The sequence below is a fragment of the Tachypleus tridentatus genome, chromosome 10, assembly GCF_004210375.1.
Source record: "Tachypleus tridentatus isolate NWPU-2018 chromosome 10, ASM421037v1, whole genome shotgun sequence".
NCBI lineage: Eukaryota > Metazoa > Arthropoda > Merostomata > Xiphosura > Limulidae > Tachypleus > Tachypleus tridentatus.
The window spans coordinates 4,595,240-4,621,679 of NC_134834.1; the positions used below are offsets into that span (position 1 = coordinate 4,595,240).

At 33.8% G+C, this 26,440-nt stretch overlaps 1 protein-coding gene across 3 annotated transcripts in view; it reads right to left on the reverse strand.

Moving 5' to 3' along the window:
* The window catches only part of LOC143228667 (protein lev-9-like), a 115,907-nt gene that overhangs the window by 77,800 nt on the left and 11,667 nt on the right, over positions 1-26,440 (reverse strand). For all 3 annotated transcript variants that reach the window (XM_076459912.1, XM_076459911.1, XM_076459913.1), the window contains exon 2: positions 9,963-10,130. In XM_076459912.1, the coding sequence (XP_076316027.1) occupies positions 9,963-10,130 (168 nt within the window). The remainder of the gene's footprint in view (positions 1-9,962; positions 10,131-26,440) is intronic.

The following is a 26,440-nucleotide window of genomic DNA, read 5'->3' on the forward strand; positions in this document are numbered from 1 at the left end:
ATTGGAGTAATTATCAACCCTAGTACAGTACTGTATCATGTGATAATGACGACAACTATTTCAGAAGTCGGTCTGACAGTATTGGAGTAATTATCAACCCTAGTACAGTACTGTATCATGTGATAATGACGACAACTATTTCAGAAGTCGGTCTGACAGTATTTGAGTAGTTATCAACCCTAGTACAGTACTGTATTATGTGATAATGACGACAACTATTTCAGAAGTACAGCTCTGTGTCCAGGTTATACATATCTTATATCTCAGCTCAACACTCTATGCGATGGTTACACACTTGTTTTACTTTTGTCACAGCTACACACTACAAATGATATATATCTCAGCTTAACGCTATATCCGATGATTACACACTTGTTTTACTTTTGTCACAGCTACACACTACAAATGATATATATCTCAGCTTAACGCTATATCCGATGGTTACACATTTGATTTACTTTTGTCACAGCTACACACTACAAATGATATATATCTCAGCTTAACGCTATATCCGATGGTTACACACTTGTTTTACTTTTGTCACAGCTACACACTACAAATGATATATATATCAGCTCAACACTATATCCGATGGTTACACACTTGTTTTACTTTTGTCACAGCTACACACTACAAATGATATATATCTCAGCTTAACGCTATATCCGATGGTTACACACTTGTTTTACTTTTGTCACAGCTACACACTACTAATGACACAAATCTAAGCTCAACTCTATATCCGGTGGTTACACACTTTTATTACTTCTGTCATAGTTACACACTATACTGACATAATGTTACTGAGTGTAACAGTTTAACACGTCCAAAGTTTATCTTACAACTACAATGTAGTACGTTCTCCATCAACATCGCATACATTTTTGCGTTTTTGTCATATTTTGAAATGTTTGAGCCACACAATAATAAAACACACGGTGTTAATAAAAGACATCTTACATTTAATAGGTTTCTACAACTGTATTCATTCGATTTTTTTTTGTCCAAGTTTACTGTTGGCAAAATGGAAACATGGTAAAACACTGTCACAATGGATAAATCGAGCGACACACTACAGTTAACACGTATTTTCTCCCACAGTTGTAATCTACTGTTTGATGCATGTTGTTTCTAGAATACAGAGTTTGATTGTGACATAAAGTTGTATCTATCGGATAACTATTGAACAACAGCTAGTTTCCGCACGAGCCTTCGAGCAGAGAAATAACCAGCTTTTCACTCACAACAAGTAATATCGGTCAGTAAACAGCTCAAGGTAACTGAACTGACACGAAATGATTTATTTTCACTTTCTCGCTCGTTTGGAGAGATGTTCGGTAGCTAAAACTAATACAGCTACGTTCGCGTTGTCCCTTGAGCGATGTCCACCCAGTGTATCTTGGTCCTGATATTATCAGTACAAAACATTTACACAAATACAAAAAACTAAAATAATAATTTTCATAGAATCGTTTATATCAGTTATGATTGAACGCTGTAATAACAGCTCGGTTTTAATTTTAGTACAAAAGGTCGAACAGTAAAAAATCATTCTCGTGATTTTCATTTTTGGCTCAAAAAACAAAAAATAATTTATTCGCAAATTCAGTAATTTTGAAAATCTTTCTCACAAATCGTGACTTATTAGTACAATATCGGAAATTTCATTAGTAATCAACATTTCAATATTCTAACTTCCAAATTAGGCGTAGCAACTGAGCTACAAAACATTCTCAACTCACGGGACTACAACGTAGTGTTGGTGTTAAACCTAATAAAGTAATCATGACTTTAATAAATCAGTGTTTGCGTTAGACCTGATAAAATAATCATGACTTTAATAAGTCAGTGTTTGTGTTACACCTAATAAAGTAAAGATGACTTTAATAAGTCAGAGTTTGTGTTAGACCTGATAAAGTAATCATGACTTTAATAATTCAGTGTTTGTGTTAGACCTAATCAAGTAAACATGACTTGAATAAGTCAGTGTTTGTGTTAGACCTAAAAAAGTAATCATGACATTAATAAGTCAGTGTTTGTGTTCGACCTAATAAAGTAATCATGAGTGTAGTGTAAGACAGTGTTTGTGTTAGACCTAATAAAGTAATCATGACTGTACTCTAAGACAGTGTTTGTGTTAGACGTAATAAAGTAATCATGACTTGAATAAGTCAGTGTTTGTGTTAGACCTAATAAAGTAATCATGACTTTAATAAGACAGTGTTTGTGTTAGACGTAATAAAGTAATTATGACTGCACTACGAAACATTGTTTGTGTAAGACCTAATAAAGAAGTTAATGCTGTACCATAAAACATTGCTTGTGTTAAAGCTAATAAAGTAGTTATGACTGTATCATTAAAACATTGTTTGCGTTAAACCTAATAGAGTAGTTATTACTGTACCAAAAAATATTGTTTGTGTTAGACCTAATAGAGTAGTTATGACTACACCATAAAACAGTGTTTGTGTTATACTTAATACAGTTGTTATGACTGTACGATAAAACGTTGTTCGTGTTAGACCTAATCAAGTAGTTATGACTGTAACATAAAACCGTGTTTGTGTTAGACCTAATAAAGTAATCATGACTGTACGATAAGGCAGTGTTTGTGTTAGACCTAATAAAGTAATTACGACTCTACTATAAGACAGTGTTTGTCTTAGATCTAATAAAATAATTAGGACTGCATTATTAAACATTGTTTGTGTTAGACCTAACAAAGTAGTTTTGACTATACCATAAGACAGAGTTTCTGTTAGAACTAATAAAGTAGTTATGACTGTACCTTGAAACAGTGTTCGTATTAGACCTAATAAAGTAGTGATGACTATACCATAAAACAGTGTTTCTGTTAGACCTAATAAAGTAGTTATGACTGTATCGTAAAACAGTGTTTCTGTTATACCTAATAAAGTAGTTATGACTGTACCATAAAACAGAGTTTCTGTTAGACCTAAGAAAGTAATTATAACTGCACTATAAAACATTGTTTGCGTTAGACCTAACAAAGTAGTTAATGCTGTCCCATAAAAAATTTTTGTTTTAGACCTAATAAAGTAGTTATGACTGTACCATAAAACAGTGTTTCTGTTAGACCTAAAAAGTAATCATGACTCTACTATAAGACAGTGTTTGTGTTAGACCTAATAAAGTAATTATGACTTCACTATAAAACATTGATTGTATTAGACCTAACAAAGAAGTTAATGCTGAACAATAAAACATTGTTTGTTTTAGACTTAATAAAATATTTCATGCTGTACCATAAAACAATGTTTGAGTTAGACCTAATAAAATAATTATGACTGTAATATAAAACAGGTTTTATTAGACCTATTATAGTTATCATGACCATATAATAAGACGGTGTTTGTGTAAGACCAAATAAAGTAATCATGACTGTACAATAAGGCATTGTTTGTGTAAGACCTAATAAAGTAGTTATGACTGTATCATTAAAACATTGTTTGTGTTAAACCTAATACAGTAGTTATTACTGTACCATAAAACATTGTTTGTCTTAGACCTAATAAAGTAATCATGACTCTACTATAAGATAGTTTGTGTTAAACCTAATAAAGTAGTTATGACTGTACCTTGAAACAGTGTTCGTGTTAGACCTAATAAAGTAGTTATGACTGTATCATAAAACAGTGTTTCTGTTAGACCTAATAAAGTAGTTATGACTGTATCATAAAACAGTGTTTCTGTTAGACCTAATAAACTAGTTACGACTGTATCATAAAACAGTGTTTCTGTTAGACCTAATAAAGTAGTTATGACTGTATCATAAAACAGTGTTTGTGTCAGAACAAATAAAGTATTTATGAATGTACCATGAAACAGTGTTTGTGTCAGACCTAATAAAGTATTTATGACTGTATCATAAAACAGTATTTCAGTTAGACCTAATAATGTAGTTTTGACTGTATCATAAAACAGTGTTTGTGTCAGACCTAATAAAGTAGTTATGACTGTACCATGAAACAGGGCTTGTGTCAGACCTAATAAAGTAGTTATGACTGTATCATAAAACAGTGTTTCTGTTAGACCTAATAAAGTAGTTATGACTGTATATTAAAACAGTTTTTGTGTTATACTTAATAAAGTAGTTATGACTATAACATAAAACAGTGTTTCTGTTAGACCTAAGAAAGTAATCATGACTCTACTATAAGTCAGTGTTTGTGTTAGACCTAATAAAGAAATTATGACTGCACTATAAAACATTGATTATATTAGAACTAACAAAGAAGTTAATGCTGTACCATTAAAAAATTGGTTGTGTTAGACCTAATAAAGTAGTTATGACTGTACCAAAAAAAAGTGTTTCTGTTAGACCTAATAAAGTTGTTAATGCTGTACCATAAAATATTGTTTGTGTTAGACCTAATAAAGTAGTTATGACTGTACCATGAAACACTGTTTGTGTCAGAACTAATAAAGTATTTATGACTGTATCATAAAACAGTATATCTGTTAGACCTAATAAATTAGTTATGACTGTACCATGAAACAGGGTTTGTGTCAGACCTAATAAAGTAGTTATGACTGTATCATAAAACAGTGTTTGTGTTAGAACTTAATAAAGTAGTTATGACGGTGTCATAAAACAGTGTTTCTGTTATACCTAATAAAGTAGTTATGACTGTACTATAAAACATTATTTGCGTTAGACCTAACAAAGTAGTTAATGCTGTCCCATAAAACATTGTTTGTTTTAGACCTGATAAAGTAGTTATGACTGTACCATAAAACAATGTTTCTGTTAGATTTAAGAAAGTAATCATGACTATACTATAAGACAGTGTTTGTATGAGACCTAATAAAGTAATTATGACTGCACTATAAAACATTGATTCTATTAGACCTAACAAAGTAGTTAATGCTGTACCATAAAACATTCTTTGTGTTAGACCTAATAAAGTAGTCATGACTATAACATTAAACAGTGTTTCTGTTAGACCTAAGAAAGTAATCATGACTCTACTATAATTCACTGTTTGTGTTAGACCTAATAAAATAATTATGACTGTAATATAAAACAGGCTTTATTAGACCTATTATAGTTATCATAACTATATATTAAGACGGTGTTTGTGTTAGACCTAATAAAGTACTCATGACTGTACAATAAGGCAGTGTTTGTGTTAAACCTAATAAAGTAGTTATGACTGTACCATTAAAACAGTGTTTGTGTTAGACCTAATAAAGTAATCATGACAGTACGATAAGGCTGTGTTTGTGTTAGACCTAATAAAGTAGTTATGACGGTGTCATAAAACAGTGTTTCTGTTATACCTAATAAAGTAGTTATGACTGCGTCATGAAACAGTGTTTGTGTCAGACCTAATAAAGTAGTTATGACTGTATCATAAAACAGTGTTTTTGTCAGACCTAATAAAGTAGTTATGACTGCATCATAAAACAGTGTTTGTGTCAGACCTAATAAAGTAGTTATGACTGTATCATAAAACAGTGTTTTTGTCAGACCTAATAAAGTAGTTATGACTGCATCATAAAACAGTGTTTGTTTCAGACGTAATAAAGTAGTTATGACTGTAACATAAAATAGTGTTTCTGTTAGACCTAATAAAGTAGTTATGACTGTAACATAAAACAGTGTTTCTGTTAAACCTAATAAAGTAGTTCTGACTGTATCATAAAACAGTGTTTCTGTTAAACCTAATAAAGTAGTTATGACTGTATCATAAAACAGAGTTTCTGTTAACTTAATAAAGTAGTTATGACTGTAACATAAAACAGTGTTTCTGTTACACCTAATAAAGTAGTTATGACTGTATCATAAAACAGTGTTTGTGTCAGACCTAATAAAGTTGTTAATGCTGTACCATAAAACATTGTTTGTGTTAGACCTAATAAAGTAGTTATGACTGTATCATAAAACAGTGTTTCTGTTACACCTAATAAAGTAGTTATGACTGTATCATAAAAGAGTGTTTGTGTCAGACCTAATAAAGTAGTTATGACTGTATCATAAAACAGTGTTTTTGTCAGACCTAATAAAGTAGTTATGACTGCATCATAAAACAGTGTTTGTTTCAGACGTAATAAAGTAGTTATGACTGTAACATAAAACAGTGTTTCTGTTAGACCTAATAAAGTAGTTATGACTGTAACATAAAACAGTGTTTCTGTTAAACCTAATAAAGTAGTTATGACTGTATCATAAAACAGTGTTTCTGTTAAACCTAATAAAGTAGTTATGACTGTATCATAAAACAGAGTTTCTGTTAACTTAATAAAGTAGTTATGACTGTAACATAAAACAGTGTTTCTGTTACACCTAATAAAGTAGTTATGACTGTATCATAAAACAGTGTTTGTGTCAGACCTAATAAAGTTGTTAATGCTGTACCATAAAACATTGTTTGTGTTAGACCTAATAAAGTAGTTATGACTGTATCATAAAACAGTGTTTCTGTTACACCTAATAAAGTAGTTATGACTGTATCATAAAAGAGTGTTTGTGTCAGACCTAATAAAGTAGTTATGACTGTACCATGAAACAGTGTTTGTGTCAGACCTAATAAACTATTTATGACTGTATCATAAAACAGTGTTGTGTCAGACCTAATAAAGTAATCATGAATTAAGTATGAAGATAAACATAAAATTAATCTTGTTAATTATTTTGCTCTAAATTTGTTCCAAGCGTCTTTCTTTCTTGTCTACAAGAAACATAAGTGTCATTCAATGAACGATACTGTATATCAAAAATATTTGTGTACAAGAAACATAAGTATCATTTTCTGAACATTACTGTATATAAACAAGACTTGTCTACAAGAAAACATAAGTGTCATTTTATGAACGATATTATATATCAACAGGACTTGGCTACAAGAAAGAAAATTATGATTTAATGAACGATACTCTGTATCAACAAGGCATGTTTCCAGGAAACATAAGTGTCATTTAATGAACGATAATCTGTACAACAAGGGATGTCTCCAGTAAACATAAGTGTCACTTAATGAACGATACTCTGTATCAACAAAGCATGTCTCCAGGAAACATAAGTGTCATTTAATGAACGATACTCTGTATCAACAAGGCATGTCTCCAGGAAACATAAGTGTCATTTAATGAACGATACTCTGTATCAACAAGACATGTCTAGAAGGAACATACGTGGCACTTAATGAACGATACTGTATAGGAACATGACTTGTCAACAAGAAACGTGTCATTTAACGAACGATACTGTATACGAACATGACTTGTCAACAAGAGACGTGTCATTTAACGAACGATACTGTATACGAACATGACTTGTCAACAAGAGACGTGTCATTTAACGAATGATACTGTATACGAACATGACTTGTCAACAAGAAACGTGTCATTTAACGAACGATACTGTATACGAACATGACTTGTCAACAAGAGACGTGTCATTTAACGAACGATACTGTATACGAACATGACTTGTCAACAAGAGACGTGTCATTTAACGAACGATACTGTATACGAACATGACTTGTCAACAAGAAACGTGTCATTTAACGAACGATACTGTATACGAACATGACTTGTCAACAAGAGACGTGTCATTTAACGAACGATACTGTATACGAACATGACTTGTCAACAAGAGACGTGTCATTTAACGAACGATACTGTATACGAACATGACCCGTCAACAAGAGATGTGTCATTTAACGAACGATACTGTATACGAACATGACTTGTCAACAAGAGACGTGTCATTTAACGAACGATACTGTATACGAACATGACTTGTCAACAAGAAACGTGTCATTTAACGAACGATACTGTATACGAACATGACTTGTCAACAAGAGACGTGTCATTTAACGAACGATACTGTATACGAACATGACTTGTCAACAAGAGACGTGTCATTTAACGAATGATACTGTATACGAACATGACTTGTCAACAAGAAACGTGTCATTTAACGAACGATACTGTATACGAACATGACTTGTCAACAAGAAACGTGTCATTTAACGAACGATACTGTATACGAACATGACTTGTCAACAAGAGACGTGTCATTTAACGAACGATACTGTATACGAACATGACTTGTCAACAAGAGACGTGTCATTTAACGAACGATACTGTATACGAACATGACTTGTCAACAAGAAACGTGTCATTTAACGAACGATACTGTATACGAACATGACTTGTCAACAAGAGACGTGTCATTTAACGAACGATACTGTATACGAACATGACTTGTCAACAAGAGACGTGTCATTTAACGAACGATACTGTATGCGAACATGACCCGTCAACAAGAGATGTGTCATTTAACGAACGATACTGTATACGAACATGACTTGTCAACAAGAGACGTGTCATTTAACGAACGATACTGTATACGAACATGACTTGTCAACAAGAAACGTGTCATTTGACGAACGATACTGTATACGAACATGACTTGTCAACAAGAGACGTGTCATTTAACGAACGATACTCTATATCAACAAGAAATATGTTTCATTTAATGAACGATACATCACATCAACAAGACTTGTCTACAAGAAACATAAGTGTCACTTAATGAACGACACTTTATATGTACAACATAGATAAGTGTCACTCAGTGAAATGTAATACATTTATGTATATTATTGTTTGTTTTTAGACATTCATATTTTCAATATAATAATGTTAATAGAGTACTTTTAGATTAATATTACTTTCAGTTACACTAAAACCTGGTCATATAATATGTGTTTGTTTTCCTGTAATTGTAAGAGCTTAAAATAGAAAATCGATTTGTCAACAAAGTACGTTTTTATTAGACACGTCGACTCTGGTAACAGACGAGAGATCGTACCCTTTATGCAGACAGTTCTACTTGGATATTTATTAGATATTCTAATAGAAAGAAGTTAAAAGTGCTTCTAAAGAAACTACTGTAAACCTTCACATCTTAATTTTTAAAATAACCCTAACGAACTCAACCTGAGCTCTCCTAATGTCATCAGTTTATGTTAGATCTTGACTGAAAAAGACTGGATTTTCTAGAGAGAATTCTGCTCATATATAGTTGTTGTATAGCACACACTATGAATGGTTAATAATTAGTTTATGTTTCCACTTCATAGGTTTTCACTTCACGTTCGTCAAGCGTTTCTCTTTTAATTGCAACTACGACATCTTTACGTCCTCGTCTGTTTCATTGTGGTTGTCAAGGCAACGAGTCGATCCCCGTTTTATGAAGTATACCCAATGTTATGTTGAGAGGTTTTCAAATATTTGCCTGAATGGTCATAACAAAAGCACATTGCTGCTCGACTCAGTCATACAGAAACGTGAAGTCCCCTGAAGCACAGAACGGACAACAGTCCTTGTGGACGAAAAATAAAATATAAATATTAAAGTGTATTTCAAATTTACAAAAATAAATAAAATAATAATCTATTTAATGAGATTTGTTATGTCGACAACAACAAGAAGATCCTGGATGGCTGATGGCTGATGGCTTACATCGACACTTGTTTACTTTCATGGTGATGGAAAAATTCAATATGAAAGAAATAACCAACTTCGTCATCAAAATAACTTGCAATGAACCTCTAATCTTGCCCATTCTCTTAGTCTGCCTGAACTGAACATGTTGTTTCAAAGGTAACATTACTTTACTACCTCTTATGAACAAATTACGACAGTTATGAACGTTTGTTTGTTTATTTGTTTAGAATTAAGCACACAGCTAAATAATGGGCTATCTAAGCTCTGCCCACAGCTTTAAACGAACCTCCTGTTAACTGTCCTTATTCCAAGCAGTCTTTGCTAACACTTATAGTGTTATAGCTGTTATAATACCAAGAAGTAACTAAAGGATATCTCACGTAACTTAAAGTTACGTCTGAATGCAAACAACAATCGTCACAAGTGATTTTCTTACAGCCTAAAAATAAAAAACAAAAATATAAATTAGCATTACTCACCTGGTCTTACACAGCTCCAACCACATAAATCGTCACACAGACACTGTTTTCTGGAACTTATACAATCAGCGTGAGACCTACACTTACGGAGACACTGGCGCCCCCCAATGGCCGCTTGTTCTCGGTTTCTGGGACAATCTTCCTCTTGGTAAACTTCTAAGTCGATATCTAAACAAAACAAAACCCATTCGTACATGAGAAATGAATAATTTAATAATAAACTCATTAAAACAATTCAAAGGTGAACAATAAGTTCGAAATTCAAATGCGCAAAATCTAAATAATAAGAAGTTCTGGAACCACTTCAACATCGAAACATGGAACAAGGAAAACAGTTCAGATTTCCAGTCAGTAAAGCAGCTAAATTATACCAAAGATAAACAGGTCAGATCTGTAGAGTCAGTTAAATAGCTATATTAAACAAAACATAAACAGTTCAGATCTGTAAAGTCAGTTAAATAGTTATATTAAACAAAAGTTAAACAGTTCAGATCTGTAGAGTCAGTTAAATTGCTATGTTACACAAAGGTTAAACAGTTCAGATCTGTAAAGTCAGTTAAATAGCTATATTAAACAAAAGCTAAACAGTTCAGATCGGCAGAGTCAGTTAAATAGCTATATTAAACAAAACATAAACAGTTCAGATCTGTAGAGTCAGTTAAATAGTTATAGTAAACAAAAGTAAAACAGTTCAGATCTGTAGAGTCTGTTAAATAGTTATATTAAACAAAAGTTAAACAGTTCAGATCTGTAGAGTCAGTTAAATAGTTATATTAAACAAACGTTAAACAGTTCAGATCTGTAGAGTCAGTTAAATAGCTATATTATACAAAGGTTAAACAGTTCAGATCTGTAGAGTCAGTTAAATAGTTATATTAAACAAAAGTTAAACAGTTCAGATCTGTAGAGTCAGGTAAATAGCCATATTATACAAAAGTTAAACAGTTCAGATCTGTAGAGTCAGTTAAATAGCTATATTAAACAAAAGTTAAACAGTTCAGATCTGCAGAGTCAGTTAAATTGCTATGTTAAACAAAAGTTAAACAGTTCAGATCTGTAAAGTCAGTTAAATAGCTATATTAAACAAAAGCTAAACAGTTCAGATCGGCAGAGTCAGTTAAATAGCTATATTAAACAAAACATAAACAGTTCAGATCTGTAGAGTCAGTTAAATAGTTATATTAAACAAAGGGTAAACAGTTCAGATCTGTAGAGTCAGTTAAATAGTTATATTAAACAAAAGATAAACAGTTCAGATCTGTAGAGTCAGTTAAATAGCTATATTATACAAAGGTTAAACAGTTCAGATCTGTAGAGTCAGGTAAATAGCCATATTATACAAAAGTTAAACAGTTCAAATCTGTAAAGTCAGTTAAATAGCATTATTAAACAAAAGCTAAACAGTTCAGATCGGCAGAGTCAGTTAAATAGTTGTATTAAACAAAACATAAACAGTTCAGATCTGTAGAGTCAGTTAAATAGTTATATTAAACAAAAGTTAAACAGTTCAGATCTGTAGAGTCAGTTAAATAGCTATATTAAACAAAAGTTAAACATTTCAGATCTGCAGAGTCAGTTAAATAGCTATATTAAACAAAAGTTAAACAGTTCAGATCTGCAGAGTCAGTTAAATAGCTGTATTAAACAAAAGTTAAACAGTTCAGATCTGTAGAGTCAGTTAAATAGCTATATTAAACAAAAGTTAAACAGTTCAGATCTGCAGAGTCAGTTAAATAGCTATATTAAACAAAACATAAACAGTTCAGATCTGTAGAGTCAGTTAAATAATTATATTAAACAGAAGTTAAACAGTTCAGATCTGTAGAGTCAGTTAAATAGCTATATTATACAAAGGTTAAACAGTTCAAATGTGTAAAGTCAGTTAAATAGCTATATTAAACAAAAGCTAAACAGTTCAGATCGGCAGAGTCAGTTAAATAGTTGTATTAAACAAAACATAAACAGTTCAGATCTGTAGAGTCAGTTAAATAGTTATATTAAACAAAAGTTAAACAGTTCAGATCTGTAGAGTCAGTTAAATAGCTATATTAAACAAAAGTTAAACAGTTCAGATCTGTAGAGTCAGTTAAATAACTATATTAAACAAAAGTTAAACAGTTCAGATCTGCAGAGTCAGTTAAATAGCTATATTAAACAAAAGTTAAACAGTTCAGATCTGCAGAGTCAGTTAAATAGCTATATTAAACAAAAGTTAAACAGTTCAGATCTGCAGAGTCAGTTAAATAGCTATATTAAACAAAAGCTAAACAGTTCAGATCGGCAGAGTCAGTTAAATAGCTATATTAAACAAAACATAAACAGTTCAGATCTGTAGAGTCAGTTAAATAGTTGTATTAAACAAAGGGTAAACAGTTCAGATCTGTAGAGTCAGTTAAATAGTTATATTAAACAAAAGATAAACAGTTCAGATCTGTAGAGTCAGTTAAATAGCTATATTATACAAAGGTTAAACAGTTCAGATCTGTAGAGTCAGGTAAATAGCCATATTATACAAAAGTTAAACAGTTCAAATGTGTAAAGTCAGTTAAATAGCATTATTAAACAAAAGCTAAACAGTTCAGATCTGTAGAGTCAGTTAAATAGTTGTATTAAACAAAACATAAACAGTTCAGATCTGTAGAGTCAGTTAAATAGTTATATTAAACAAAAGTTAAACAGTTCAGATCTGTAGAGTCAGTTAAATAGCTATATTAAACAAAAGTTAAACAGTTCAGATCTGCAGAGTCAGTTAAATAGCTGTATTAAACAAAAGTTAAACAGTTCAGATCTGTAGAGTCAGTTAAATAGCTATATTAAACAAAAGTTAAACAGTTCAGATCTGCAGAGTCAGTTAAATAGCTATATTAAACAAAACATAAACAGTTCAGATCTGTAGAGTCAGTTAAATAGTTATATTAAACAGAAGTTAAACAGTTCAGATCTGTAGAGTCAGTTAAATAGCTATATTATACAAAGGTTAAACAGTTCAAATGTGTAAAGTCAGTTAAATAGCTATATTAAACAAAAGCTAAACAGTTCAGATCGGCAGAGTCAGTTAAATAGTTGTATTAAACAAAACATAAACAGTTCAGATCTGTAGAGTCAGTTAAATAGTTATATTAAACAAAAGTTAAACAGTTCAGATCTGTAGAGTCAGTTAAATAGCTATATTAAACAAAAGTTAAACATTTCAGATCTGCAGAGTCAGTTAAATAGCTATATTAAACAAAAGTTAAACAGTTCAGATCTGCAGAGTCAGTTAAATAGCTGTATTAAACAAAAGTTAAACAGTTCAGATCTGTAGAGTCAGTTAAATAGCTATATTAAACAAAAGTTAAACAGTTCAGATCTGCAGAGTCAGTTAAATAGCTATATTAAACAAAACATAAACAGTCAGATCTGTAGAGTCAGTTAAATAGTTATATTAAACAAAAGTTAAACAGTTCAGATCTGTAGAGTCAGTTAAATAGCTATATTAAACAAAAGTTAAACAGTTCAGATCTGCAGAGTCAGTTAAATAGCTGTATTAAACAAAAGTTAAACAGTTCAGATCTGTAGAGTCAGTTAAATAGCTATATTAAACAAAAGTTAAACAGTTCAGATCTGCAGAGTCAGTTAAATAGCTATATTAAACAAAAGTTAAACAGTTCAGATCTGCAGAGTCAGTTAAATAGCTGTATTAAACAAAAGTTAAACAGTTCAGATCTGTAGAGTCAGTTAAATAGCTATATTAAACAAAAGTTAAACAGTTCAGATCTGTAGAGTCAGTTAAATAGCTCAATTATACAAAAGTTGAACAGTTCATATCTGTAGAGTCAGTTTAATAGCTATATTAAACAAAGATTATACAGTTGAGATTTGTAGAGTAAATTAAACAGCTAAATTAAACAAATGCTACACAATTCAGATCTGTACAATCAGGTAAATACAGTTACGACAGAAATTGTTCGTATCCCTGCGTCCCGAGTGGTTTTTTGCTCATAACTCTAAAAGTATCACGATTAGGCTAATAGAAGTATGTTATATTATAAATATTATACTAATACACATCTGCATAATTTTTTATGTAAATTAAACGACAAATAAACTGTTTATAAACAAATAACCAAAAATAGATGGAGCAGAAAGTGTTCGTACAGTTCAGAACGTGTGAAAAAAACTGATATTCCCAGAACAATTTTGTTTAGTTTGGTGAATAAACTACATTATACCATTCCAGAACTAGACACTGGGTTCACAAGTATTGGAATTTAGCCAGCAGAAAATGTACTTCCGGCAATTTAGCGCCGTCTCCGTCATTATCTGCTTGATCATCACGGCGAACCAACTGTCTAGTGATTTAAAAAACCATATTATTGTAAAATACAAGTCTCGTGTGTGTCTTTCTGGTATTGCTACACAACTTAATGTGTCAAAATCTACTGTTCAAAGCATAATTGCCAAGTTTAAGCATACAGGATCAACTGCTAAACTCCCTCGTTCTGGACGCCACACCAAAATTCCAGAGAGAATCAAGAGGAAGGTTCTCATAGAAGTTAGTAGGAACCCTCGTTTAACACATAATTACATACAGAAACTGGTAAGGGAAACTGGGGTTGAAGTAAGCACCTCTACAGTTACGAACATGTTATGTTCATCTGGGTTCAAAGCATGATGTCCTCGTAGAACTCCATATTTAAAGCCTGTTCATTTAGAAGCATGATTGAGGTATGCAGGAAAGTATGTAGATAAACCCTTTGCCTATTGGAAGAGTATTCTTTGGTCAGATGAGACTAAAATCGAGCTTTTCGGCCACAATGATGTTCGCTATATTTTCAGTAAGAAGGGGGAACGAAATGTTCCAAAGAACACTGTCCCTACAGTTAAACACGGAGGTGGCTTGATCATGCTATAGGGTTCCTTCAGCTCTTCTGGTGTAGGCAGCCTTCACCGCGTCAACAGAATCATGAAAAAAGAAGAGTACGTTGATATATTAGGCACTTATATCAAGAATGATACTTAGAAACTTGCGGCTTAGGCGTCGTTGGATCTTCCAGCATGAAAATTACCCTAAGCACACATCGAAATATGTGCAATCCTGGTTGCAGAGGAACCATATAAGCGTTCTGGAGTGGCCATCGCAGTCACCCGATCTCAACTCAATTGAAAACGTTTGGCATGAGTTGAAGACCAGGGTTCATCAGCGTCATCCTAAAAACTTGCAAGAGTTGTAGGCCTTCTGTAAAGAAGAATGGAAGAAAATACCAGTCGAGTACTGTCAAACGATCATGGATGGCTATGAGGAGAGATTGTGCCAAGTAATTCACCTGAAAGGCTACACAACTGACCATTAAAGTGGACGCACGAACACTTTCTGCCCCTCCAATGTTTGGTTATTTATTTATAAACAGTTTATTTGTCATTCAATTTACATACAAATTTATGTAGATGTGTGTTAGTATAATATTTATAATATACTATACTTTCATTATCCTAATCGTGATACAGTAGTACTTCAGTTCTCGAACTTAATCCGTTCCAGAAGGCTGTTCGAATACTGTAAATTAAATTAATCCGTTACAGACCTCCAAAAATTACGCATTATGAAGCATTTTAAGTAAAAATATTGTTTATTTATACCTGTATAATAATACTTACATGTCAACCACAAAACTATAAACATAATAAAAAACAATAAATGAAAATTTAACTGCACTTTACCTGTGCTGAGGGGAACTGATGGTGTAAGTGAAAGATGGTGAGGAACGTGGAGAGTAGAAGGGTTATTATTGTTTGGAAGGGGAGTCACCTTCCATAAAAACATCAGGTAACTCTCCTACTGAGGCCCGGCATGGCCAAGCGTGTTAAGGCGTGCGACTCGTAATCTGAGGGTCGCGGGTTCACATCCCGGTCGCGCCAAACATGCTCGCCCTTTCAGCCGTGGGGGCGTTATAATGTTACGGTCAATCCCACTATTCGTTGGTAAAAGAGTAGCCCAAGAGTTGGCCTTCCTCTAAAATTAGGGACGGCTAGCACAGATAGCCCTCGAGTAGCTTTGTACGAAATTCCAAAAACCAAACTCTCCTTCTGGGGTTCTTTCTCTTTTCTGTCTCTCTGCACCGCTACAACCTGCTTGAGACTCACTGGACCTATTTCTCACTAAAAACTTGTTTTATGAACTTTGTTTCTGCCTACATTTTAAAATGTTTCTGAAGTAAGACATGGCATTGTCATTGAAAAGGTTTATGCTGCGGTTTGCTACAGCTTTGTTAGGGTGACTTTGAAACTCTCACCATTTTCCACACATTTCCTTGATTAGTGAACTAGGAACATCCTCCCTTCCCTTCTCCTTATCTGAAGACACTTCCTCAGTTGCTGCTCCTTCTGAAGGTCTTGGAGTCCTTCCATGGTGAGCTCAGTGTTGTGCTCTTTCACCAACTTCTCCACATCATCACTACTCACATTCAAGCCCATACACTTGTCTAGTAAGACAATATCCTCGACAACAGGCTCAGTCTCAAAGCCTTCAAAGTCTCTATCTGCTGCTGAGTCTGGCCACAATTTCTTCCAGGCTGAGTTCATGGTCCTCAAAGACACTTCCCTACAGGCTTTGTCTGTGATCCTCAAGCAATGGAGGATATTAAAGTGATTTTTCCAGAACTCTCTAAGGGTTAACTCTGTGTCAGAGATCATTTCAAAGCACCTTTGAAACAGTGCTTTGGTGTAGAGTTTTTTAAAGTTCGATATGACCTTCTGGTCCATGGGCTGAATGAGAGGAGTCGTGTGAGGGGGCAAGAGCTTCACCGTAATGAAACTGTACTCCTCCACCAACCCGTCCTCCAAGCCTGGTGGTGAAGCAGGTGCATTGTCCGTCACAAGAAGGGCCTTGAGTGGCAACTGTTTTTCATTAAGGTAATTCTTTAGACTTGGGGCAAACACTTCATGGACCCACTCCATAAAAAATTGCCTGGTTACCCATGCTTTACTATTAGCCCTCCACATGACATTTAGTTTACTTTTCAGGACATTATTTTTCTTTAAAACCCTCGGGTTCTTAGAATGGCACATAAGCAAAGGCTTAAGTTTCAAGTACCCACTTGCATTACTACATGACAGTAGAATTAGCCTATTCTTCATTGGCGTGTGTCCTAGCAGTGATTTCTCCTCCTTGGTGACGTGGGTCCTCTTTGGCATTTTCTTCCAAAAAAGGCCTGTCTCATCACAGTTTACATGTAACACTTGTTGGGGAAGAAAATCCTCAGCTTCTACATAGTCCTTAAATTCCCTAACAAATTTATCAGCAGCGTCTTTGTTAGAACTGGCACCCTCCCCATGTCTCACCACACTATGTATGCCACTTCTCTTCCAAAATTTTTGAAACCACCCTCTCCTAGCCTTAAAGGCATCACTTGTATCAGCACTCATTTCAGCGGTGTTTTTCAGGAGGTCAGCATGTAACTGCTTTGCCTTCTCACAAATAATGGTCTCAGAAATGCTATCACCAGCTAACTGTTTTTCGTTTACCCAAATCAACAACAGTTTTTCTACCTCTTCCATTGTTTGTGATCTTTGTTTCGTAAGGACTGTCACTCCTTTTGCAACATCAGCTCATTTGATGACCTCTTTATTTTTCAGTATGGTGCAGACTGTAGACTTCACCATACCAAACTGTGTAGCAAGGTCAGACACGCGAACACCACTCTCATACTTCGCTATGAGATCTTTTTCACCTCTATTGTGGTTCTAAAAACTTTTCTTTTTGGTTTGCTGCTTTCATTATCCTTCTTTAACCCCATGGTGGCTTATATAATCAGAATATTTAGAAAAACAACAAAAAGAAAAACGAGATCATTCACAGCAGATTGTCGCGGGGGTGTGGACTGAGCGACAGGTGAGGGTAAAATGTTTTGGGCAAGTTTGGCATTGGCCGAAACTGGTCGAAGGGTCGTTCGGGTCATCAGTCGAGTTATTTCGGGGGTTCGGGCCACGACAGCTTGGTTCGGGAACCGAGTTTATGTTCGACAACCAAATACATAAATGTTTATATGTTTCACAAAACCAGAGTCAGTTCAGTATCCAAATGCATAAATTTCTGTATGTTTCACACAACCAGAGCCAGTTCAGTACTCAAATGTATAAATGTCTATATGTTTTACGCCAACAAAGCAGTTCAGTATTCAAATGTAAAAACGTTTATATGTTTCACACCACCAGAGCCAGTTCAGTATCCAAATGTATAAATGTCTATATGTTTCACACCACCAGATCCAATTCAGTATCCAAATGTATAAATGTCTATATGTTTCACACCACCAGATCCAATTCAGTATCCAAATGTATAAATGTCTATATGTTTCACACCGCCAGATCCAATTCAGTATCCAAATGTATAAATGTTTATATGTTTCACACCACCAGATCCAATTCAGTATCCAAATGTATAAATGTCTATATGTTTCACACTGCCAGAGCCAATTCAGTATCCAAATGTATAAATGTCTATATGTTTCACACCACCAGAGCCAATTCAGTATCCAAATGTATAAATGTCTATATGTTTCACACCACCAGAGCCAATTCAGTATCCAAATGTATAAATGTCTATATGTTTCACACCACCAGAGCCAATTCAGTATCCAAATGTATAAATGTCTATATGTTTCATACCACCAGATCCAATTCAGTATCCAAATGTATAAATGTCTATATGTTTCACACCACCAGATCCAATTCAGTATCCAAATGTATAAATGTCCATTAGTTTCACACCACCAGATCCAATTCAGTATCCAAATGTATAAATGTCTATATGTTTCACACCACCAGATCCAATTCAGTATCCAAATGTATAAATGTCTATTAGTCTCACACCACCAGATCCAATTCAGTATCCAAATGTATAAATGTCTATATGTTTCACACTGTCAGAGTCAATTCAGTATCCAAATGTATAAATGTCTATATGTTTCACACCACCAGAGCCAATTCAGTATCCAAATGTATAAATGTCTATATGTTTCACACCACCAGATCCAATTCAGTATCCAAATGTATATAATGTTTATATGTTTCACACCACCAGATCCAATTCAGTATCCAAATGTATAAATGTCTATATGTTTCACACCACCAGATCCAATTCAGTATCCAAATGTATATAATGTCTATATGTTTCACACTGCCAGAGCCAATTCAGTATCCAAATGTGTAAATCTCTATATGTTTCACACCACCAGAGCCAATTCAGTATCCAAATGTATATAATGTCTATATGTTTCACACTGCCAGAGCCAATTCAGTATCCAAATGTGTAAATGTCTATATGTTTCACACCACCAGAGCCAATTCAGTATCCAAATGTATAAATGTCTATTAGTCTCACACCACCAGATCCAATTCAGTATCCAAATGTATAAATGTCTATATGTTTCACACTGCCAGAGCCAATTCAGTATCCAAATGTGTAAATGTCTATATGTTTCACACCACCAGAGCCAATTCAGTATCCAAATGTGTAAATGTCTATATGTTTCACACCACCAGAGCCAATTCAGTATCCAAATGTATAAATGTCTATATGTTTCACACCACCAGATCCAATTCAGTATCCAAATGTATAAATGTCTATATGTTTCACACCACCAGAGCCAGTTCAGTATCCAATGTATAAATGTCTATATGTTTCACACCACCAGAACCAGTTAAGCATCCAATGTATAAATGTCTATATGTTTCACACCACCAGAGCCAGTTCAGTATCCAATGTATAAATGTCTATGTTTCACACCACCAGAGCCAGTTAAGCATCCAATGTATAAATGTCTATATGTTTCACACCACCAGAGCCAGTTCAGTATCCAATGTATAAATGTCTATGTTTCACACCACCAGAGCCAGTTAAGCATCCAATGTATAAATGTCTATATGTTTCACACCACCAGAGCCAGTTCAGTATCCAATGTATAAATGTCTATGTTTCACACCACCAGAGCCAGTTAAGCATCCAAACATAAGAATATTTATGTTGTTAACACCAGTAAAGCCAGTTTATTTTCTGAATTTAAAGCAAATCTAGATATTTGAGACACATCTGTCTCTTGCCTCACTATGATTAGATCAGCCATGTTTGAAAACTTTCTGTATATTGTGTTTTGTTTCTATTTTATACCTTAGAAACGTATCCTACTTTTTTAAATTGGTGCAAAAAACTAAAATCTCAATAACGTACGACTTTTCTAGACATAAAGTAAACATGTTCACAGTAATAACAGTAAAACCATGTACATCAAATTTTGTTGACTGTGGTTTCCAAAATGTGATCAACCGGATAAACCTGGCTTTTTCTACTGTATAAAGAATCCTGGCGAGGTGGCAATAAACGAGCTGATAAATGAATTTCTTCTGACGTACACCGAAACATTGACTCTAATACTATTGGATATATTAGAGTCTTCCTTCTGCAGCTGGGTCACGTGGCCTGTAGGATTTAGGTTTACTGTTTCTTTCCTTAGATTAATGACAGTTGAAAAGTATGGTTTGATATATTCAATAGATTCAATTAGTTTTCTTGTTTCATGTATATACACACAAACACACTAATTTAAATATATCACTGCTCTACTATTTAAGAAATGTCTAGAACTAAGACGTTTTAGTTTAAATATGTACAATTAATCTAAACTGACGCTTGTTACGTGATTCATGACTGTTCGTCTTTGCAATGAGCGACAGTTTAACTTCACATTAGCACTAAAGAAGCGATAACTTTCGGGCGTTTTCTTTCTTGCTGATGAAATTAGCACGTGTTTCATAATGACAGGCTACAATGTCGCCTCTAAAATGTTGTTCACTCGGTAGGCTTTTCAACCATAACCGTTCATACACGTCTATTAAGATTAGGTCTTCCCAAGCAGTGTCGACTATTAGCGTCGCTTCACTGAGCGAGATCCCAGGCGGCGCGGAACGGTAAACCCAGTTCTAAACCAAATTGAATAAATCTGCATAATTGGGTTCACTTTCTCATGAAACAGACATCAGGAGGCTATCAATTTCAAGTCGACCACTGGCCGGGAAATCGCAGCATTTCACGTGCTTGATGACACGCACCACGTGCAGCAGCTGCGCTGAAGATGTGTATGTGTATGTATCACTTGAGAAACGTTGTCAAGGCGAGCGAAGAACAGTTTTTAATTAGAGAGACAGCCTTTCACGGATGCCAGAGAACCATTAAAACAGCAAGGAAAATTCCATTTTCGAAACAATTTCACTAAATCACTGACTTCGGTACTATGTTAATTCGTCTCGACAGGAAACTTAACGGGTCGCACTAATCACCTGGTCAGCAGTTAAGTTTTGAACTTAAGACATTAACAACAACAAGAAACAACTAAAGCCAAAAAAAACAGTAAAAACAAAACTTTGTTACCAGGGGAACGATATAAATCAAATTCCTAGCCTGGCTTATAAACATAAAACGGTATGTTTCTAATCTTTAGTTCAGTTATTTAGTTTGTTGAAAGAAAACTGTTTTTCTGTCTTGTTTTCTAGATAAATACCTCGAATACTTTCTTGTTATCTTTGGAAGTATTTTCTTGGCATGGATTTTACTCGACTATATTTAGAAGTTAACTAGTGAAACTGCGTGTCTTTAGTTAACAACACAAACTAAATATGTTTGTTCGTCTCGTCTGTCTGTCCAGCATTCCATATCACGACTTGTATCTCTTTTATTTAAGAAATGAATTTATCTATCAGTCTGTTAACCCATCTATCTGTCCATCTCTCCGTATCATGAAATGAACAATTTCACGTGAAAATTAAACTATCTATCAACCCTTCCTCCCTTCTATCTATCCATTACTCTTTATCATGTCTTCAATCGTTTTATGTAACGAAACTATATATCAATCTGCCAAACTATCTGTCAATATGCCTGTCTATCTATCTATCCATTACTTCATATCATGGTTTGAAAAATTTTATAAAATAAACCGTATAGCTATTTATTTATCTCTATCTGTTATCTGTTGCTCCTTATAACGGTTTTTTAAACGTTTTATACAAGTAACTATCTTCAATGTATTGACCTCTCTATGTTGTGCCACTCCTTACAGCGAAGTTTTATGTGTAATTCTATGATATAAATCTAGATTACTTCCCTAAAACCAAACGAAAGCGTTCGTCTGCAGCTAATTCCGTCATGGAATACCGATGCAGATGCTTATTAAGAATGTATATTTAATATCTACTTTGGATTTTGAAACCAAAGACAAACGAGGTCACGTGGCATACAGCAGAAGTGCGCGATCTGTGACAATAGCAAGCTCTAGACTAATCAGACGAGGAAGGGAAAACAGACCTTTGTTCCATCTCAAACAATAACCTCCTATAGACACAAATCGAACGTAACTGATACTGATCTAGAAAACTAGTACATAATTCATTGAACAAACTGTATTCTTTATTCTAAAAAAAAGGCTACATGCACGCACTTACGTATATATATGCAGGGGGTTCAGCTCCAATAATACCTTGCTATATCCAACATTTCACAACATTAAGTATTGTACTAATAGAAATTAAATTTTAAGGTCAATAAATATTTGCTGTTTTTCATCACACATGATTACCCATTAAGTTCCCTCAACGTATTTCAGTGTCAAAAATACACTGGGTGATATATTTGTTCAACTCAGTATGTTGGCCAGTCCAGCCACTGCACACGACTTGCAAAAATCTCAAGAGGTGTTTTTTTTTTAAATCTCTTTAACCTCACCACATAACAACCTAAATTAATTTGGGTGAATAAATAATATTATAGTATTATATAATATTATAGTATTGTGTCTAACTTATTATTCAATATTACACAATGGATCAACTGTTTAATGATTGTCTAATGCATTCTTTGATTCACCGCACCCTCTGTGGTGGGCTATAATTTCGTCTGTTCTAGGCTCATCAATACAGACTGGGTCAGGAAACAAAAGAAATAGTGGGCCGAAAATGTAGTGCAAGGTAGAGGGTGCAGCAAATCAACATTATTAGACCTCTATGTCACAAATTATATTTCAAAATTTACGTTTGGTTAAAAGAAAATTAATTTGTCATATAAGATTGTTCTGACCTGATTACATAACAACAATAATAATAATGTGGATGTAGTTTAATAACGTTTGCCTTCAGATAGAAAAATGTACAGAAAACTTAACCAAATATTACAGTTAAGTAGAAAGATGTACACTAACCAAAACACAACGAACGTTATTACATGGGAAGACACATAATAGGCCTAACCTTACGAATGATATGTAGAAACACGTATAATAGGCCTAACCTTACAATTGATATTATTTAGAAACACATATAATAGGCTTAACTGTACAGTTGATACCATGTGGAAAGATCTAACCTTAGGACTGGCACTGGACACATAAATAATAGGCCTTACAATATGAACGACATTAGGAAAAAACGGACAGTGGAACTAGCCTTAAATATGGCATTAGCTTTACTTAAAGAACTAGTTGGAGAAAGTTACGCAGACGTTGCTAGTGATTCGAAATAAACGCAAATTTATTTTTATACGACCTGACTTAGTTCTGTAAATTTAGTTGTCTTAGTCGTAGTATAACGAAAGGTGTTTACCTGAAACGTCTCTTTTTGTCAATGAATTCACTTTTTTCTGGACGATTCCTTTTATTCAGCACATTAGTTTATGTTTATTCAAAGAAGTTGCATTAGTCAGAGAAACGTATAAAATTTCTAAACTATCCAGAATTGTTAATAGGTTTTAAAAATGTATATAAGACTTAACCACAAAATTATCATCAGATGGAAAGAATGTATAATAGGCCTACCAGAGTAATTTTAGTTAAAAACAGATATTCAAATATACTTATCTGAATAACCGGTATTAAGTAGAATGTTAAACAATAGGCTACGTAATAATGCTAGTTAGAAAGACGTTCGATAGGCCTAAGGGGCCTTAATATAAGTAATATTAGAAAAATGTACAGAATGGCTAATCAAATATCTTTCATTTAGAAAGACGTACAAAAATCTTGACAAAATGCTGAAAAAAATATATCTAGAATAAGCCTAGCAAACGTATCATTATATAAAAAGGCGTATAATAAAAACTGTATTGAATTAGGCTATGTTTTATAGAATGTGTAACATTTTCAATAAAAAAAAAGTTTCTTAACAAAATTAATGCTCCATCTGGACGACCATTAAGAACAACCTTAACTTGAAACTTATGTCTATTATTTTATAAGAATCATTGAAGTACTTGCGATTTCTGTAATAACTGACGAAATAATAATTATGTATTAATCTGTTTTAGACAATAGTACATATTTTAAGGCGCGTGTAATCATTTATTGCGATTTAATAAATTTGTATTTTTCGTTGGACAAACGTGTAGCAAGTGAAATCCCACGTTGTTCAGTACATATAACTTTTAATTAATCAGTGGGGAATAAACATGACAAAATCGAACATTCACATATTGCAAGAAAATTACACCGAATCTAATGAGTTTATCTATTTCTCCTGCTCTGTGTTGCTGATACTGTATATCAGTGTTGCTTAGCGGTGTAGATGCTTCCGACGAGATACTAGACACAATTTATCAATGCAATTCATTAGTGAAGCTATCGCTCGTTCTGCATTAACTAATCTCATGACATTGATGAGCCTAGTTCGAACCGTATTCTGCTGTTCCTAGCAATGCCTAACTTGAGAGTGTATCTAAATTCCACCGATTGGTAGGAACCCTTTGGTGGTGTCACAACAAAACTATTATTTTCGGAATTATTAGGAGCAGTTTTATGAGCAAAAAATATTAGCGTTTTATAAAACTCAGCAGTTTTATTTTTACGGTCTGTTAGTGACGTTTATTGGTCTATTTCCTTAATTAATTATCTTTCCTATGTATTCAGAATATAGCCGGCAGTAGATGATATCTAATATATCACTGCATCTGAAATGATTTACGCAATAGACAATTGGTCCTATGGTGTAAAATAGTAACTTGATAAAATTTTGACTGTAAACTATATATCTCTATATAAAAAAAAAACTGTTATGTAAAATTCTTCACAAGTGTTTTAAACTTCAGTTTATTTCTAAACTGGCTCCTTTACATAAATCAGCTATTTTCTATAATTCTTTCAAAACTCGGATCTTTTTACAGTTTTTATTTCTTCAACATATCGGTTATTTTCTCAAATTCCTGTTTTCAACTGTCTTATGGTTAACATTCTACGGCTATTCTCTTGTATTTTATTATCTTTTGACTAAATGTTTACACACTAGTAGTTTCTTAAGTTTACTGACAATATCTTTATAGTTTAGTTGTTTTCTTTACTTTCTTGGCTAGTTCCTTACAGTTTAACAATTACCTTAGTTTACTGACAATATCTTTGTAGTTTAGTTGTTTCTTTAGTTTATTGGGTAGTTCCTTACAGTTTAATAATTACCTTAGTTTACTGACAATATCTTTATAGTTTAGTTGTTTCTTGGCTAGTTCCTTACAGTTTAATAATTACCTTAGTTTACTGACAATATCTTTATAGTTGAGTTGTTTCTTTAGTTTCTTGGCTAATTCCTTACAGTTTAATAATTACCTTAGTTTACTGACAATATCTTTATAGTTTAGTTGTTTCTTTAGTTTCTTGGCTTGTTCCTTACAGTTTAATAATTACCTAAGTTTACTGACAATATCTTTATATACTCTTCAAAAAAAAAAGAAAGCAAAAGGGATATTTTTGTTATTTTAAAGAGAAATATATGTAATAACGTTACAAGCTCAGAGTATGTGATGTTACACGTGTTAAGGCACTGATTGTCAGACCATAATGACAATAAAAGTTATGCACTTTGAAAACGGAAGAAAACATCGGATTTTTCGCCAAAACGCATTCGTGTCCAATAAATTTGTTTGAGAGATCTGCATGTTCTGAAAGTGCAACATGTGCAAAATCCCTATAAAAGTGACGGGTTCTCGGTTTCCATAGCTCAGTGTTAAGCCACCAACACGCAATACAGTTACGAAAAGACTGACTGAAGCACAACGCAACAACGCCATTTGTCGCTTGGAAGCAGGCGAATCTCGATCAGATGTTGCTAGAGCTGTGAATGTCCACCCAAGCACCATCACAAGGCTATGGAATCGTCACCAACAACATGGATCAACTTGTGACCGTCCACGATCTGGCAGATCTCGTGTGACCATGCCCGCACAAGATCGCTACATCCCATTACGTCACCTTCGGGATAGGACCACCACTGCGACGTCTACTGCCTCAACCATACCAGGGCTGCGTAGGATTTCCGATCAGACCGTACGCAACCGTCGACGAGATTCTTAGGCCCCATGTGCAACCCATCATGGTGAACGCCAACGACGTTTTTCAACATGACAACGCCCGTCCTCACACAACCCGACTCACCACTGTCTTCTTGAGACACCACAACATCAACGTTCTTTCCTG